Source organism: Mya arenaria, chromosome 13 (genome assembly GCF_026914265.1).
Source record: "Mya arenaria isolate MELC-2E11 chromosome 13, ASM2691426v1".
Taxonomy (NCBI): domain Eukaryota; kingdom Metazoa; phylum Mollusca; class Bivalvia; order Myida; family Myidae; genus Mya; species Mya arenaria.
In genome coordinates, this window is record NC_069134.1 from 60,433,286 (window position 1) to 60,451,115 (window position 17,830).

General features: G+C 34.3%; 1 protein-coding gene across 1 annotated transcript; it reads right to left on the reverse strand.

Moving 5' to 3' along the window:
• Window positions 1-2,712: 2,712 nt before the first annotated feature.
• LOC128213621 (thioredoxin-like) lies at window positions 2,713-14,340 on the reverse strand. Its single transcript, XM_052919583.1, has 5 exons — window positions 14,216-14,340; window positions 8,604-8,708; window positions 7,782-7,841; window positions 5,891-5,956; window positions 2,713-4,656 (listed from the first exon to the last, which is right to left on the reverse strand). The coding sequence occupies exons 1-5, from the start codon at window positions 14,237-14,239 to the stop codon at window positions 4,585-4,587; spliced, it is 327 nt and encodes a 108-aa protein (XP_052775543.1). The 5' UTR covers window positions 14,240-14,340; the 3' UTR covers window positions 2,713-4,584.
• Between the last annotated feature and the right edge of the window lie 3,490 nt (window positions 14,341-17,830).

Below are 17,830 nucleotides of genomic sequence, written 5' to 3' on the forward strand. Positions count from 1 at the left end.
CATATCCACATTACGCAACAATAGTCAAGTTGCCCCCGACATATCCACATTACGCACCAATAGTCAAGTTGCCCCCGACATATCCACATTACGCAACAATAGTCAAGTTGCCCCCGACATATCCACATTACGCAACAATAGTCAAGTTGCCCCCCGACATATCCACATTACGCAACAATAGTCAAGTTGCCCCCGACATATCCACATTACGCAACAATAGTCAAGTTGCCCCCGACATATCCACATTACGCAACAATAGTCAAGTTGCAAAAGGGCCATTTTTCCATATAGTGTCAGCAGTGAGTTGTGACAGCTAATATGTACTACGTATCCAAGTTTCAACAGTAAACATCACGTACATGTGACTTGGGCCTTTAGGGTTTGGTCGTTTATTAGCAACAAATGTATGTCTATAATCACAGGGGCAGGAAGCGTTGTTTTGACACACCCCTTTGACAACGCCACTCCCCGAGATTTTTTATTCTATTATCTTAGAGCTGTGCATACAAATATACCATATTCCGACTGTGTTTACATAAATATATATGCCAGCAAGTATGTGTAAACACGAACAAATTCAGCTACGCAAAGCAACAATATCGTAGATGCAAGCACGGCACCAACGCATGCGCGGTGATGATTTTCCGGTTGCGCAATGTTCATTACGGCATATGCGTAAACAAATAAACAAAGATTGTGTTGTACGACATTTGACTTCCATTTAACAGGGATCGTGAAAGATTTATGGTTTCTCTTACGCACACGTGTTGAATTGATGATGCAATAGCGGGATAATGTATTTTAATCTGGACGTCTTTGAAATGGCAATTATATTAGGGAAAAGTGTACATTTTCTCAAAGACTGCTATTTACTCTACAAGGAAAGCCCAAAAGTGTAGAGTTTGGTTGAGATTTGACAAAGTTATGGCCTTTTGAACAGGGTCATCTCAGCAAATGTGGGGAAATACAGAGGCAATTGTCACCCTTTACAAAGATAATAGAATAAAAATTCCAAAACAAAGTTGTAAGTTTTCATTTGTAACTGTTCCCTCATCATTTTTAATAAGCCTGGTAATTTTTTTACAAACATTGAGGGGGGAGTGGCGTGGTCAAAGGAGTGTGTCAAAACAATGCTCTCTGTCCATGTGCCGGACACTGACGCAATCCATGTGTCTATTATTTGGACACTGAAGCAATTAAGTGTAAAAGCAGCAAGGTGTATATCCAGTGTGTGTATACCACGTAACCAATTGCGTCATAAATGCTACGTCGGAAGGTAATATTTTGATTTGAACAAAGATAACTTCACTATTTCTTCTTCTTAAATGATTAGCGCAGTCTACGTCGCTTACGGAGCCTTGCCTTCAGTCTTTAACCAAAGTTTGATTGAGAGTTTAGTTTCTTAAAACACAAACCTTTTCACAATACGACCGTCTGACGGAGCACTGTCAAAACATTATTTTGGAAACAGGTTTGTCGAAGTGTTTGATAAAACCAATGACCGTATCAAATTTTGGTAATGAAACAAATTCGGGGCTCTTTAAGCTTTTTAGACTGCCTTTTGTTCCATTTAAAATGGAGTTGTAAAAGAAAAGTTATCTTTGATTTTAGTCTTCATTTTAAGCAAAATGTTGCCTTCCGACGTAGCATATATGACGTAATTTATCACGTGGTATACACACACTGATATTGCTATATATAACATTGAAGTTTGGACAATGTTTACAGTTCTGCAATGAACAACAAGGTTCTGTGTATGATCTTACTATGACCATTATTATATATTAAAGCTTTGTAGAAGAGTTTTGCAATAATCTTTTCTTGGATGACCTTGACTTTTTTACCTACATTCTTATTTTAGCTGTTGCGGCAATGCAATTTGGATCGTGTGTAGTTTTTGCCGACAAATATCAATATTGTCCTTTTCAGTTTTATGAACCTATCCACGCCATTATGACCTAGATTCTCGATTTTGATGCTTTTTTTAACTATTGAAAGACAATGTTTAGTTTTGTAAACAAGTTTCATTATTGTCTTTGAATAAACTTGACAGTGTCCATTTGACCTTCTTTCTCATTTTAAGTCCAAAGCAATGTACAACAATGAAGAAATTCCAGCTATTACAATTGGTAAAACCCCTATCACCAATCATATTGAAAAAAATAACTTTGAAATTATCCAGCAAATTTAAACTCATAAAACCAATGTAGGCGGTGTAAGATCATCTTTATTTTGATTTTTGGTAGTGGTGGATCATACCACATTTGTTTCGCATGAAATACATTTCTTTGACCCTGAACTGCAAGTTCCCATTAAAGTTCAAATGATATTTGCCATTGTATAAAAGGGTGTATATAATGCAAATGTTAAGAAAGCAAGGCACTGTGCTGTTGATATGCACAAATAACGAGCAATGTCCGAATATTGTCGGCATTTCCATGGACACCGAGCGTAAGATGCTATTCCAAAGCCTTCAATGGGGCAATTTCTTTACAAAGGGTAGCTTCATAGACCGCTTGATAAACATTTAACGAGTAGTCATAAAACGGACTCGCTGTTTCTCTTTAAAATGTGAAATATTTGGACGGCGGCCACAACCCCTGCTACTCCAGCTACGTCGCCTTTGAATGGGCGACGGACAGTAGACAGTCACAATAGCTTGGCTGAAGTACACAGCCCCAAAATGACAAAGGAAAGTTGAAGGAAAAACAATATTTTTTCAGAGATTTATTTATTGAGTGCAGACAGCAGTTTTATAAGAATACTGACAAAGAAAATCTACAACGAAGATGTTTTTACATGTGCATTGCTATAATAATAGAATACAATATTTAATTCATTGCAAAAGTCCTGTACCCTATATAAAATGTTGTTGTTTTTTTCGAAATGATGTTAAATCAGACAGGACTAAAATAATGGTTTCAGTTAAGGAGTTATAGGATGGTACTGAACCCTGCTAATTGGTAGCAACACACTGTCCTCATGAAGGCCATTATAAGGACACTTTCACCCTTTTACTGTTGAATGCATTTAATGATCAAATTATTCTGTTGTTTCGTTTAAAAGCTTATTATATTAATGTAAATTCTTATACATAAAAACTTAATATATCTATCAGTTGAAACCTGAAACTACTTCAGTTAAGCACATTTATAATTATCTTTGCCAAACCCATAATATTTAAGTTATTCACAGCCCTATAAAATGTGCCCCTTTCACACTTTGCACCCTGACCTTTTTTCAGCACTTCCCCTTTTTTAAAACCTGGCTAAAACACTGCATAGTATTGCCTTATTTATAAATCTCATATCAGTTGATAACATTTTATGATGTTGATACAATCTTAAATCATTTTATCTCAACCATTTTTTGAAAACAAACTACAAAAGTAGTACAAGATGGTAAAACAATAAATGAACACACAAGTCAATTGCTGTTGTTAACAAAGATTTAGCTTTAAACATCATCAAACAATAATTAACCCTAACAATTTCAAGTTCGAACTTAACTTTTTTTGCATAGAACACTATCTAACAAAAGTTAATCATAACAATATCAATTCAAAACTTAAAAATCTTTACTAAGGTTAGTACTTCAATTCCAAAGATATTTAAAAACTGCTTGACTGCATGATATTCAAAAATCAGCCAAAATATTTCTACTTTACATAATTGTTTTCTTTTCAAATTTAAGGATGTTGATTAAAACTTTGTGAGTGGGCGGTGGCAAAGTTTGAGATGGCATTCAATGGACTAGGAATGATTTAAACCCTGCATTACATAATGACGAGACACCTAACTCGAAATCTGAATCATTTTAATCAGATCTTTAAGAAATGTTTGTGATAGGCACTTCCAGTGATAAGTAAACACATTTATAATTATGTTTTGCCAGCATAGTCACAATATTAAACAATACAATTTGAAAACCAGGCCACAATTAATGAAAGGTTTGTTTGACGTTTTCTCTACCAAAGTTTTTTGGTGTGTTTGGATATATAGTTGGGTTGTTTTCTTCTTTGTGTTTTTAAACTTCCGTAACTTTTAATTCCCTAAGGTGCAAATAATAATATTGTCTCCCATTTCCTTTTTATTGCCTTGAAAAATAATTTCAATCTATCGTTTCAAAATTATCCATTTTAAAAGTTAAACAATTTGCCTATATTTGTTTTAAATTCCCTATTTTTGGGGCATGAAACCAAAAACAAACATATTATTTGTTTACACCTTATGAACAGAAGATAAAAGCAGAAATGACAGAATATCTCTACACAAAATGATAAAAATGTCCTTTCATAGATTTTCGTTAAATGTACAGAATGGATGAACCCTTTTTTAAAAAATCACATTATTAGTTAACTACCATAAAAACGTTATTTATTCCAGTATTTGATAAATAAATTATGACAAAGGAAAAAATCGACAAAAACTACAAATCCATATATTTTTCAAAACTAAATCTTGTTTTATACATGATATATATACGGACTGTAAATAAATCCAAAACAATACAAATTCTGTTCTTACTTACAACATAATCAGTAGTAACATTTTTTAGAAAGGGTTGAAAGAGGGTTTCAGTTTCCTATTTTTTTCCATTTTGTTCTTTAATCATTTCTCGCAGTTTCGTTTCATTGGCTCCACACATATCCGCTACCTGCAACAAGTAAGCACATTCGATTTATTTAATTTAAAAGCAAAGAAAATTCGTGAACAGTCTAGTTTGGCCAGGGCTCGCTTTAGGCCTCAGATGGATCCGGGGCAAGCCCCTCAGATGGAGTCGGGGGAATGGGGACTCCTGAGCATAGAGGGCTTAAATTTGCAAATGCTTTCTGGAATTTCTGTGTCGAAAACTACCTTTCAACATCCGATTTCAACTGAACTATGTTTAGGTGACTTCTCTAATGTGTAATCAGAAAAGTTTGGGTTCTGAGTGACTTCTCTCATTTGTAATAAGAATATTTTGGGTTCTGAGTGAATTCTCTCATTTGTAATTTTGAGTTCTGAGTGAATTCTCTCATTTGTAATAAGAATATTTGGGTTCTGAGTGACTTCTTTCATTTATAATAAGAATATTTTGGGTTCTGAGTGAATTCTCTCATTTGTAATTTTGGGTTCTGAGTGAATTCTCTCATTTGTAATAAGAATATTTGGGTTCTGAGTGACTTCTTTCATTTATAATAAGAATATTTTGGGTTCTGAGTGACTTCTCTCATTTGTAATAAGAATATTTGGGTTCTGAGTGACTTCTCTCATTTGTAATAAGAATATTTTGGGTTCTGAGTGAAGTCTCTCATTTGTAATAAGAATATTTTGGGTTCTGAGTGACTTCTCTCATTTATAATAAGAATATTTTGGATTCTTAGTGACTTCTCTCATTTGAAATAAGAATATTTTGGGTTCTGAGTGAATTCTCTCATTTGTAATAAGAATATTTTGGGTTCTGAGTGAATTCTCTCATTTGTAATAAGAATATTTTGGGTTCTGAGTGACTTCTCTCATTTGTTATAAGAACATTTAGGGTTCTGAGTGAATTCTATCATTTGTTATAAGAAAATTTATGGTTTACTGGACTCAGACACCGGAACAAGTAGTTAAGCCTCCTTATTCTTCAAATAGTCAAGCTAAAAATTGCGTTTCTTACTCGAGGTCTAAAACTCAGTCACAAGATGATAGTGAATATGGATATAGCATCTTTTCCACTGTCCTAGCAAAGCAAGATTGAAGAGTATTCTGTGGAGATTGAAGAGTACTATGTGGATATTGAAGAGTATTATGAGAGATTGAAGAGTATTCTGTGGAGGTTCTACGCAGGGAAATTAATTTCTTAAAACATGTTTAAATAATTTCAAGCAAATTCCGCTCTGATGGCACGGCATACAGTATCATACCTGTTTTCCATTTCTGTAGCACTTGAATGTTGGCATGGCCGATATTCCTTCCGCCCCCGCTACATCCTATAAAACAAATCAAAGGAAATTCATTCATAATATTCTTTATCTTCTTGTTTTAAAATGCACTCTTACTCCAAAATAAGAAGTACTTCAATTAATACAATTGTTTCAATTTACTGAAAAGGATGAATTAATATTGAAAACAAAGGTTCTTATCCAGTCATTGAAATTAGACTTTTGGATGAACAAGCCCGAATTCTTATACTTTTGCTTGGCCTTTAATTTTTTAACAAGCCCTGCTATAAAAAATTCAGTATTTGAGCACCGGCCTGAAACATATTTTACCAGTGCAGGGCTAGTGGGCTTGTGTTAATTTCGACCACTGCTTATCACAGACCTATTAATAACTGTTTATAGGTCCGGCTTCTTAAGGATACCGAGTTTAATTTGAAAGAAAGGTGCAGAAAACACGGAATTTCTACATTATGAGCCAATAATTGATCATTGTGAGTTATTTAGGACTCACCAGTCATTAAATATTTGTGCCTTTTCAGCTATTAAATACACGGTTACAATCTTGTTACCAGTAATTAGTTTCCAATAATGCATTATTTAGTAAAAAGTTAAAGGTTTGTCACTTAAAATTTATGTTGTTATACATGTGTATGTACTGATTTTAAATACGAGTGTCACTTACGAGTGTCACTTAAAATTAACCAGTTTGAATTTTCAAATGAACTTGTTTCATTAATTCCTTGAAAACTCACAAAAATTTCAGTCTGCAACTTAAAGAAATTTGGGTATGTAGTGGTAATCTTTTTTAAGTTTGCAGTTCATAGTTAATAAATTTATATATATACCGGTCTGAAAAGTAATCTGCAATTCACAATTATTCCATACAAGAGCTGTCATAAGACAGCGCGCTCGGCTTCGCCGCTTTGACTTAAAAGTGAATACAATAACAATGTTATATTACCAAGTTTGGTCTTTTTATGTCAAACCTAACTAAAATTATTCAATACATAAGGCGACTTTGATGCTGCCCTCCCACCACCCGAAAAATGAAGCAAGTCATTCAAATAACTTGATTTCCCATTATGAAAATGTGGTAAAGAATATACAAATATGTCTTTCAAAAGAAATAACATTTAAAAAAAAAAATCAAAAAAAATCAAGGGCCATATAGTATAGCCCTCCTTGTTTTCCCTTAGTTAAAAACTGGTTAAGAGTGTAAATATGTGCCTGTCAAAAGAAATGTAAAAAAATATATAAAAATTTTCAAGGGACATAATTTGTATTTAGGGTTAAAATGGAGTTATGTTTCTTGTTGTAAGATGGTCATAAATAATTTTGAATTTTATTAAGTGCATTGAATGAAAGGTATAGAAGAAGCCCTGCTATATAAAATTCCGAATTTGAGCAAGCCCAGAAGACATTTTACCAGTGCAGGGCTTGCGGGCTTGTGTTAATTTCGACCACTGTTGTAAAGCTTTTAAGCGACATACGAGGGTTGTCCGGAAAGTTTTGAGACTGTGTCTATATTTCAAAATGTTTTTAATATAAATCAACAAACAATAAACAGCTGTGTATATAGACTATTCACGAGTTTCCTTTTGAAAAATAAAAATAAATAATCTCAAATTAAGGAAGGAAATGGTTGTCAAGACAACCCATCTAGCGCTTCACGGAGCACTTTGAAATTGACGTTTATTCGTTGCATTCTCATAAGCGTTTATACTCTGGTATTTTGTTTTGAAATATTGGACTCGCGAATTTTAGCAAGTAGATTTTTTATCAGATCGCTATCAGCAATACTGACTCACATTTAGCGAGTATGCGAGTTAAATTCGAGCCCTCTGCATATTAAGATTTTTTGATGGGTACTTACGCTATTTTCATCAACATCCACCTTGTAGAATATCGCATCCGGAAATTCTTTTTCCATTTCCTATAAAAAAAAACATTAGTGACTGTAAGGTCAAAATGATGTTATAGATATTGTTGATTTCCAAATTTAGGACCAACATGTGAACCCTTCTGCTTTCTTAAAACTGAATACTTAAGATAATCAACTATTTATTTTGTTTTAATTCAAACTTGTAACTTGATGAGAATTACATATAAACTTTACAGTTGAAACCTAATATTACTTCAATTTACCACAGTTCCTTATATTTCTGGCAAATTCATAATGATCAGGTTTTCACAGCCTGATACCATTCCTAACACCTCGGCCATTTTTATCGAAAACAACCTAGAATGAATGCCGCTGCATCATAAGAAGTAGTTTGTAAAATTTTAAATAATAGTATTAATAATTGTAGTGTTAAAACATATTTTGTACATGTAAGTGGAAATTGATTGCCAGTGAAGTGTTTATAGCATAAATAATTCAGATTCCCAAGAGTCTAGTCATTAAGTTTAACTGCTAAATTTGAATTACTACGCGATCTAGTTCTGACTTTTGCCAAACAAAAGGGCACAGAAGGGTGTAGTAAAAAGGCGGCAGGGTGCCCCACCTTGCCATTTAGGCATAGCTGAAATGGCTTGTTAGTTAGCAGAAAAGTTTACACTTTCCATATCACTTAATCCTTAATAGGTTTTTATAACAAAACTTTTAATTTAACTTCATTTCTTTTTGTTTTAATTTCTTTTTGTTTTAATTGTATATCAACTCCAAACCAGTTATTATTTCTTTTTTCCAACCTACCACAAACTTGGGTCCTATCATCTTGCATGGCCCACACCAGGTGGCTGTGAAATCAACGACAACCAGTTTATCGCCTGCTTCCTGCATTGCCTTGTCCCAGGCAGCCTGAAATTGATTTAACTTTTATTGCATTTTTGTTCTGTTTAAGTGATTCTTAATTAAATTATAATATCAAGAATACTACTTGGTGTTGGGAAACGGTTCCAGTTTAACTACCGTTGAACAGTTCCATTCTAGTAACTGTCAATATCGAAGTAAAAACAGTTTTTGACAACACCTTAATTGCTGTTTTATTCTTGCACAAAAACTTGTAATCTTTAACTATGCTTTAATATGTACATGTAACGTGTATATTTGAAATTATTTAGTGTTGTTGTTGCGTTGGGTTACATTGTTGACGACAACAACATACGTATGTGTAAAGAAATTGGCAGAAATTATCTAACGCAAATAACGAGAGGAAAGAAGACAATCAACTCGCTGATTAAATCAATGATTGATTATTACCAAATGCAATCGATTGTTGCAGATTTCAGGCCCAACCAAAAATCTTTCGATAATAATCAATCATAGGAACCTCACTATTACTGCTCACAGTTAAATAAAACATTAACATAACTCAAATGATTATGTTTTCGGCTTTTTACGCGACGATTGAGCAGAGGTCCGAGACCAATATCTCAAAAATCCTCAAGTCAAATCTTGGTCTCATTTTCAACTCTTTTTTGCACATAAGTGATAACAGTATGACATTATTAAAAAAAAATACTGTTAAACTACATTGTGTATTATTAAAAGCCCATTATCCTGAACATTATGTCGATAATCATCATTGCTCAAAATTCTTAAATAAAGATTTCTAGAGCACAAAATGTATATATATGAGTAATAACTCAAAAATAATAAAATGGACTCGAGTACCAGGGCTTTTTCTGCCCATTTTGGGAAAAAGACTCTAGACATTTTGGGAAATTTTGCGTCTTGAAAATGCGGAAATTGGGAAATTTTACAGTAAAAAGAAAAAGCTGTCTAGTCTCCTGTGAATTAGGAAATGATTAGGATATTAGTTTATTTTCCCTTTAAAAGACCCACAATGGCTGAAATATCAATCCTTGGGGTGTAAATATCTATTGCAATAAATCATGACAGATAATATTTCATATCTCTGAATGTGATGAAAACAATGATTTCTGAGTTCAATTACTAAAAAAACTTCACATCACATAATTTATTAGGATGTTGAAAAAGAACCATTACAGGTAAAAATAATTTCTTTTCTTTTTTAAAAAAATTTTTTTTTTGGATTGGGATTTTTTTCTGAAGATTGGGAAAAATATCTTATATTTAGCTTTGGGAATGGGTCCGATAGTCGGACCCATGGGTACTATAGAAAAAGCCCTGAGTACAATTTTTGCTAGAGAATTAATATTCTATAAAGTAGTATTATCAACTTAAACTATGAGAGAAAGCACTTTTAGAAAGAGTAAAACATATATACCATTTTGAGTTATAAATTGCTGCAATGTGCTAAATTAAGTAGACAGTACAAGTCGAAATTAACACAAGCCCACAAGCCCTGCACTTGTATAAGGCTTGCTAAAATTCTGACTTTTATATAGTATACACTAATTTATTTTTAAAAGCGAGATTGTAACGAAAGCTGAGATTATATCCCCGAGTCCTTTTCCTGGGCAGAAACCAGTAACAGGGATGATAACAGAGCCAAAGTGCCAATCCTGAAAATATCTGCGTGGGGTCCAGTGGGCCGCTAAAGGCCCCTGATGGGTCCAGGGCAAAGCCCTGGTGGGGGGACATTCGCCCCCCGAACCTTTAAGTATTTCAGGGTTTCTAATACCCTTTTTTGCCTTAGAATAGTGTTCAAGGAGTACACCTTTCGGTTTGATAGATATAATTATGTTTAACAGGAGGCATCCGCAATCCGAACAATTATCAGGAATCTTAGCAGTGAAGTTTAACACCTTTGTCTTTAAACAAAGTTAAATTTACTTTTTACCTGAAGTCACAGGCATTAAACATGTACCTGACATTTTGGTTCACTTCCCATAAACCTCAACTGGCTATGATCAAATGCCTGTGTATGAATAGTCTACACTGTGGGATGTTTGATAAATAATAATGAACAACATATCAATTATCAAGCTTGCAAATGTTTATTTTTATTCCATTATCTGCACATTTGATGAGAATATAATATTATTAATCATTATATATATTATTCCAAGTAATATCCAAATGGGACTGTAAATGCTTTGGCAGGGTAACCATTGTGGACATGGTGGACTGTGTAACCATCAATGCCTATGAGGTGAGGGACAAGTTGAGGTAATCTGGTCTCCAAGCCAGATTTTTCCCCCTCAAGGTGTTACAGGTGTCCAGTAGCACACAAACTAGATTGACCCACGGCAGTTTAAGTCTCTCAAACAGGCTTTTAAATTCCTTAGAATCAGTTTTTAAGGAGGACAAATGTCTTAACACTTTTCCTTTTTCTATAGCACAAAAATAGCTGCAGCAGTTTTCTCATTGTTTGTGTTTGTTGACTCGTCTTAGTTCAAATAAAACCGAGTTTCACGTAACTTCTCCACAAGTTCATCATTGAAATGGCTTGCCACTCCATAAGTCATCTTATATGATGCTGTATCATGGCCTCTGCATTGAATTATCGGTCATTGACAGGAACAACTGGATGCACTGGCTGAGGTGTCTGTTCATCCCTGACTTTTGGAACCATCAACATACCTGGAAATACAAATTACAACTATAGAAATAAATCTCACTCAAACTGGGTCCTCAAGAAGTTTTGTTGAACTGTCTCAAATAGAAAATAAACTGACTGCTCCTACTTAATTTATATTACTACTACAAAATATAAATTCATGTTTTTTTTAATTTTAACCAACCCAATTTTCATTTGAACCTTCCATTATGGTCAACAGCCACTTCTTATTTAGAACAATGCTTCAAACAAGAAACGGTTTACAGCATAAATATCAATTGGCCAAATAAAATTTGTAAAATAAAAATTGTTTATCATAACACAATCCGAATCTGGATGTCCGAAATATTGCTACATGGGCAAAAGCCATTCTAAGTTTTAACACATTCTTTTAACTTTAAAAGAAACGTTTTGGGAATTTCTCTTAAAAATAAATAGCAAATATACCTTTAAATTGACGAATCGATGTGTTTTGAAGTTGGTAGTGGTTGTGTTTTTCCAATACTCGTTTATATTGTCTTCGTCGTCGGTCATATCCGGATACTGTCTTCTAGACCGATAGGTAATATCCGTAATCACCTGATGCTATCTTAACCAATCATATAGCTCGATTGCCAAGACGTAAATAGGTTTGTTAATTTCCGGCTTTAAACTTCCGGAAAACTCACCTTTCGTACCCATATTGTTCACACTGAGCTCGAATCACCCACTGTACCCCTCCCTCCCTAGAAAAAACTCAACGGATTTACATATATTTCAAATTTGATTTGTGAGGCCTTAAATCCGGAATCCCGGATTAATCCGGAATTTTATCATCCCTGCAGTAAGTAGTGTCCTTTTTTGAGAGGCCATGAGAACGTACCACTGGAGGGGATCGAACACACAACCTCTTGGGTGAGAGGCAGACACCTTTACCACTAGACCACTCTCATTCCTTGAATTTTAAAAAGTAGGGCTTGTTTAAAAATTGCTGCCAAGCAAAAGTTTCAGAATTTTGGCTCATTCATCCAAAAGCCTAATTTAATTAAAGAGGTTAATACTATTTAAAATATGAATAAAATACTAATAGGAAGGAATAGGAGCTAAAACTTAAAAGCTAGCACATTTTATTTAAAAATATTAGTCTTTATTTCCAAGAAGGCAACAAGGAGGCTAGAAAAGGTGGTCTGGGATTCAACCAGATCATGCCAATACTTAGCAGAGCTGATACAGATGGAGGTAGATATTGAGGCAACATTAGTTGTCTAGCGGATATCTCAGATGTTTATCTTCTTTGAATGTCAAAGAGTTTTTGAACTATTAATTTAGTGCTTTATCATTCACATACAATGTTCTTATGTTAGTTAATAAAAAAGCTGTTAAGTTATTTCAGTATCCTAATATGATGCAAAGTGCTCCGAAGTGCTAACATCTTATCAATTAATTTAAATGATTTCTAAACACATTAATATATCTTTATAAATCACTATCAATGGTTCACTTCTATAGGTTGAGGAAAACAACATGTTTAGATTATAAGTATCTTCCATGGCCTAGAGTGTAAGATAGGTTCATTCCGAGCAGAGCGTAAACCTTGTTTCAGCAAAACACCCTGCGTGAGGGTTGGGATGGACCTATCTTACACGAGCGGCTATGGTAGATGCTTTTTCTCCCACCTCAGTTAAACAAAATTAAGTAAAAATGTATTGTTTTTGCTGGAACTCTTTTGTGTGTAGTGAAAATAAATGCGTATGGATATGTGATAATTAGTGGTTGTCATGGATATATGCAGACAGTGATTCAGATCATGTTAATATTAAAATTGGTGTTTAAATATTTCTGAGGAGAGTGAAGTATTATTTCTTGAAAGGTGCGTGAAAATCTTTTTTATGGTGACATTTGAAACGAGAAATAATTAATAAGCTTTCTAAATATTACCACCAAGATAAGGTTTCTATGTTGCTTCAGATGACAGTCTTCAACAAGGGAGGTAATTACAATGTGATGACCATTAAAAAGGAGGTTGGCGCTCACTTGAACAACGTAGACTAGATTCCAGACTTGTAATGTTTTACAACATATACCATCATCATGTCGCTATTACGCAGCCATCTTATATTCAAACACCAATAAGATTTACCAGACTAATGCACCCACTATGTTTCAGACAAATTCAAGTAAAAACTGACTATCACAAATTTTCATTCTATCCTCACTTGGTTGTACTTTGGAACAGTTTGCCAAATCATATTGTCACTATCCCCACCCCTGACACATTCAAGGTGGCAGTGGCAATCATTAAGCATTAGATAAGCGAGCAGTGTTTTTATCCTTTTACCAGTTCACCAATCACTTTTTATCATGTTTCCTAAATTGTGTTCTCTTTTATACCCGTGTTCTCACTTTTCTGATGTGATTTGCCTCATCAGTGTTTTATTTTTCTCACTAACAAGCCGGCGCGCACAGTTCATGTCAGTAACACTCGGAAGAGGAGTTGACATTAAACAGAGATAGATAGAGTTCCATACGGGCGTTTTATCTTTGTCCGTGAGCAAGATAAGAATTTCTAGCATGGTTAAAGTTTTGGATCTACTTATCTGAGGTGGGAGGAAAAAATATCAACGGCTAATATGTTTGCAGATTCAAAGGTTCAAAAATACGGACCAGGCATGCCATTATGTACAGACGGCACACCGGCGTCGTTTATTAACCTCTTTATGTATGGTCCGTAATGTCCATGCTCCGTAATGTCCACGTACCCTTGATATGCCCCCTCAGTTCCCCAAAATAAATATTGTTTCATTTAGATAATCCTTAGCATAACACCGGATTTAATCATCTTCATTAGTCGCACTTTATAACAAATATACACACTAAACAGAAAAAAAGTTAAAACTACCTTATCTTCGAGCATTACAACCATGTTTGTCGATGATTTAGAATTTCGAAATATCCTCAGACTGGTACCCAAAGTTACTTGCTAGTTCAAACGTCTATGACAAAAACGGTCGAACTAAATAAAACGGTCGAACTCCACAAAAACTCTACCGCAATCTAACACTCTTTGTTATGTGACCGATATCTTGCAAACTGTAGCACCCAATATACTTCAATAATCGCACATTAATACAAACATAAAGTTCTCAGCAACAGCAAAACATCGCTCTTTCCAATCTAGGACTATTATATACGAGGCAACCAAGCTGATATGATAATTTTCGCCTTTGAAAGTGCGCCGTGCGTTTGATAAAGTCCCCTTAGACTTCTCCTCAAGCTCGAACACTCTGTCATTGAACACAATCCAGACAGAGTCGCATTCATTGAATAATTCTAGAGTGAGTTATGAATCTAAGGCCTCTGGGCTTGATCTTATAGCACCAAAGATTATCAAATACTAAGGAGATGCTATTATTGATATTTATGCAAAAAGCTACAGAAACAAGATCAGTAGCTAAAAGTTTAAACATAGACCCAGTTAAGTGGCACTGGGCAAACGCCAAAGACATAGAACACAAAATCACAAACAAGAAACATAGAAGAACAGCACAAAACTCCACAAACAGCACAGTGCATACATACTATATATATATATATATATCAAAAGCTGTCACAGAGACAACGCGCTCGACTATTCAGCCGCTTTTCAGTGTAAGGATAGGAAAGTTATGGCAAACATGCATGGATCACTGTTAGATTAGATTTCAATGCAATACATGATGTGCGGAGATATTAACATAAATGTGGTAACATGCAAAATTTTAACCAGAATTTTTAAGTGTAATAATAAAGGGCAATTATTTGCAAAACACAGTTATCTAACTTAAAAGTGGTTAACCAGAATTTCTATGTTGAATAAAAAAGGGGCCATTATTTGAATTTAATGCAAACTAGAGTTATCTTACTTGGTTATTTAAGTAGATTGGATGGTTGAGTACCATTTTATAAAGTCTCAATGCAATTCATCCAGTAGTTGCTGAGATATTAACCTATGTGTGCTTACATGCGAAACCTTAACCAGAATTTCTGAGTCGAATAATAAAGGGCAATAATATGCATTAAATGCAAACTAGAGTAGTTGCTGAGATATTAACCTATGTGTGCTTGCACGCAAAACCGTAACCAGAATTTCTAAGTCAAATATTAAAGGCCTATTATTGGCATTAAATGCAAACTAGAGTTATCTAACTTGGTTAATTAAGTAGGTTGGATGGTTGAGTACCATTGTATCAAGTCTCAATGCAATACCCCAAGTAGTTGCTGAGATATTAACCTATGTTTGCTTGCACGCAAAACCTTAACCAGAATTTCTAAGTCAAATAATAAAGGCCTATTATTGGCATTATATGCAAAGTAGAGTTATCAAACTTGGTTAATTAAGTAGGTTGCATGGTTGAGTACCATTGTATAAAGTCTCAATGCAATACCTCAAGTAGTTGCTGAGATATTAACCTATGTGTGCTTGCACGCAAAACCTTAACCAAGGGGTGACGCCGACGCCGACGCTTGGGTGAGTAGTATAGCTCTCCTTATTCTTCGAATAGTCGAGCTTAAAAAGGTATGTTTATCAAGAATTGTTAGGTACCTGTTGGACCTATAACTTATATACATTGTAATTAACAACAAATTTTTGAGTGGTGTATTTCCAGATCAACTAAAGATGCGTGTATTATTCCAAAACAGAAAGGCTCAGCCATAAATAATCTTATCAATTATAGTTTATATAGATATATCTCAATTCATCCGCCATTATTCCTTATGCGTGTATTATTCCAAAACACAAAGGCTCAGCCATAAACAATCTTATCAATTATAGTCTATATAGATATATTTCAATTCATCCTCCATTATTCCTTCATTTTCCACGATGTTTGAAAAACACATTGCAAATCTACTGAAAAGTTTTTTAGACAAGCAAAATTACTTCTTAATCTTCAATCAGGTTTTCACCACTGTCATTAATTTTCTTCTTGAAACACTAATACGGTTAGAAGATTCTTGGTTGGTGGGAATTGACTCTGGTAATATCTTTGGAATGTTTTTTCTACGGATCTCCGTAAAGCTTTTGACCTTGTTGATCACTATATCCTTCTTCAAAAATTGCGATCACTATATCCTTCTTCAAAAATTGCGAATGTATCACTTTTCTGATTCAGGCTCTGGCTCCTGATTTCAGTTTACTTCATCGAAGACAATGCGTAAATGTTGATGGTAAGAAATCTACATTTCATAATGTTAAAAGTGCTTTTCCCAAAGGCCGATGATTCATTCTCATTCAAATGTTAATTCATGGTCCCTTTCTTGAGAACAAGAGGTGTTCATCTCTCATGGACATATTTCTGTATTATTTTTCCGATTTCTCCTTGTTTTCATTATTTTCCTTAGGACAATTCTGAATCTCTTACCTTTACTATGTAGTGTGCATATTTTGATGAATACGTATACCCACTGTCTCTGTTTCCAACGTGCTGTCAGTCGATGCCCAACCTTGCTGTTAATCTTCTCCGCTTTGTCCTTAACCAACAAAAGTGACGATCTTCTTTGCCGAGAATTTTATAAAGGCCTCGATTGTAAGGCTGAAAGTTAAACATTTATTTGGTCGAATTAAATTAAATCCCTCAATCTTTTTGATATTTAGTCTTTAAAAGTTATATTTGTATCAGAGTTATAACACCTCGGCCATATTCCATCGAAAACTACCTCGGATGTATGCCAGTGCGTTAATACAGGTAGTTCGTAAGGCCTCAAGAAAAAAATGTTTGTTTAGGGTAACATCACCAAATCTACGAGGTAGGGATTTTTTTCAAATACAAGGTATGCCATGAAGGTATTTTTCGTGCAAATGAGACCAGAATGGGTAAGAAAGGATTACTGAAAGGTAATCCGAGATGAAATGAAGTATTTTTTTAACGTTTCTTGAATAAAAAACTGAACTATTGGTGTAAATATAAAGAATGAATTGCGGGGTTCATATCATTATCGGGGATATGAACGCAATTGGGCTGGTCAAAGTCATTATCGGGGATATGGGATCAATTTTACGTTTAAAAGTGATTTCAAGTGGTTGATCTTTTCCCGCGTTATTGTGATGCCATTTGAAAAAAAAATGTTTCCGGTTACATTCGAGTCGGTCTATTTACAGAATGGATAAGAAAGGATTAGTGAAAGGTTTTCTCAAAAGAAATGGAGTATTTTTTTAACAATTCTTGAATGAAATAATGAACTATTGGTGTAAATATAAGGAATGAATTACGGGGTTGGTATCATTATCGGGGATGTGAACGCAATTGGGCTGGTCAAAGTACCCCGTCCATACCCGGATAATGACATCAACCCCGCAATTCATTCCTTAAGTGTACATGTTAATGTCAAAGAGAAGGGGCCAAGAGCTGAAACCTGTTAATGAAATAAGGATGTACCCATGCACTTATTTTTTGAGATCATATTTAATATCTAACAAGTCCATAAATGTTTATCATTAAAACATAAAAACAATAAATGTTTTATCAAATTGTTT

Coding starts and splice junctions, on each gene's coding strand:
- LOC128213621 (XM_052919583.1), bottom strand. CDS start 14,239: ATGGTTGTAATGCTCGAAGATAAG. Junction 8,709..14,215: donor TTGTAATGCTCGAAGATAAG/GTAGTTTTAACT, acceptor AATCAATTTCAG/GCTGCCTGGGACAAGGCAAT. Junction 5,957..7,781: donor TGGATGTTGATGAAAATAGC/GTAAGTACCCAT, acceptor TTTGTTTTATAG/GATGTAGCGGGGGCGGAAGG.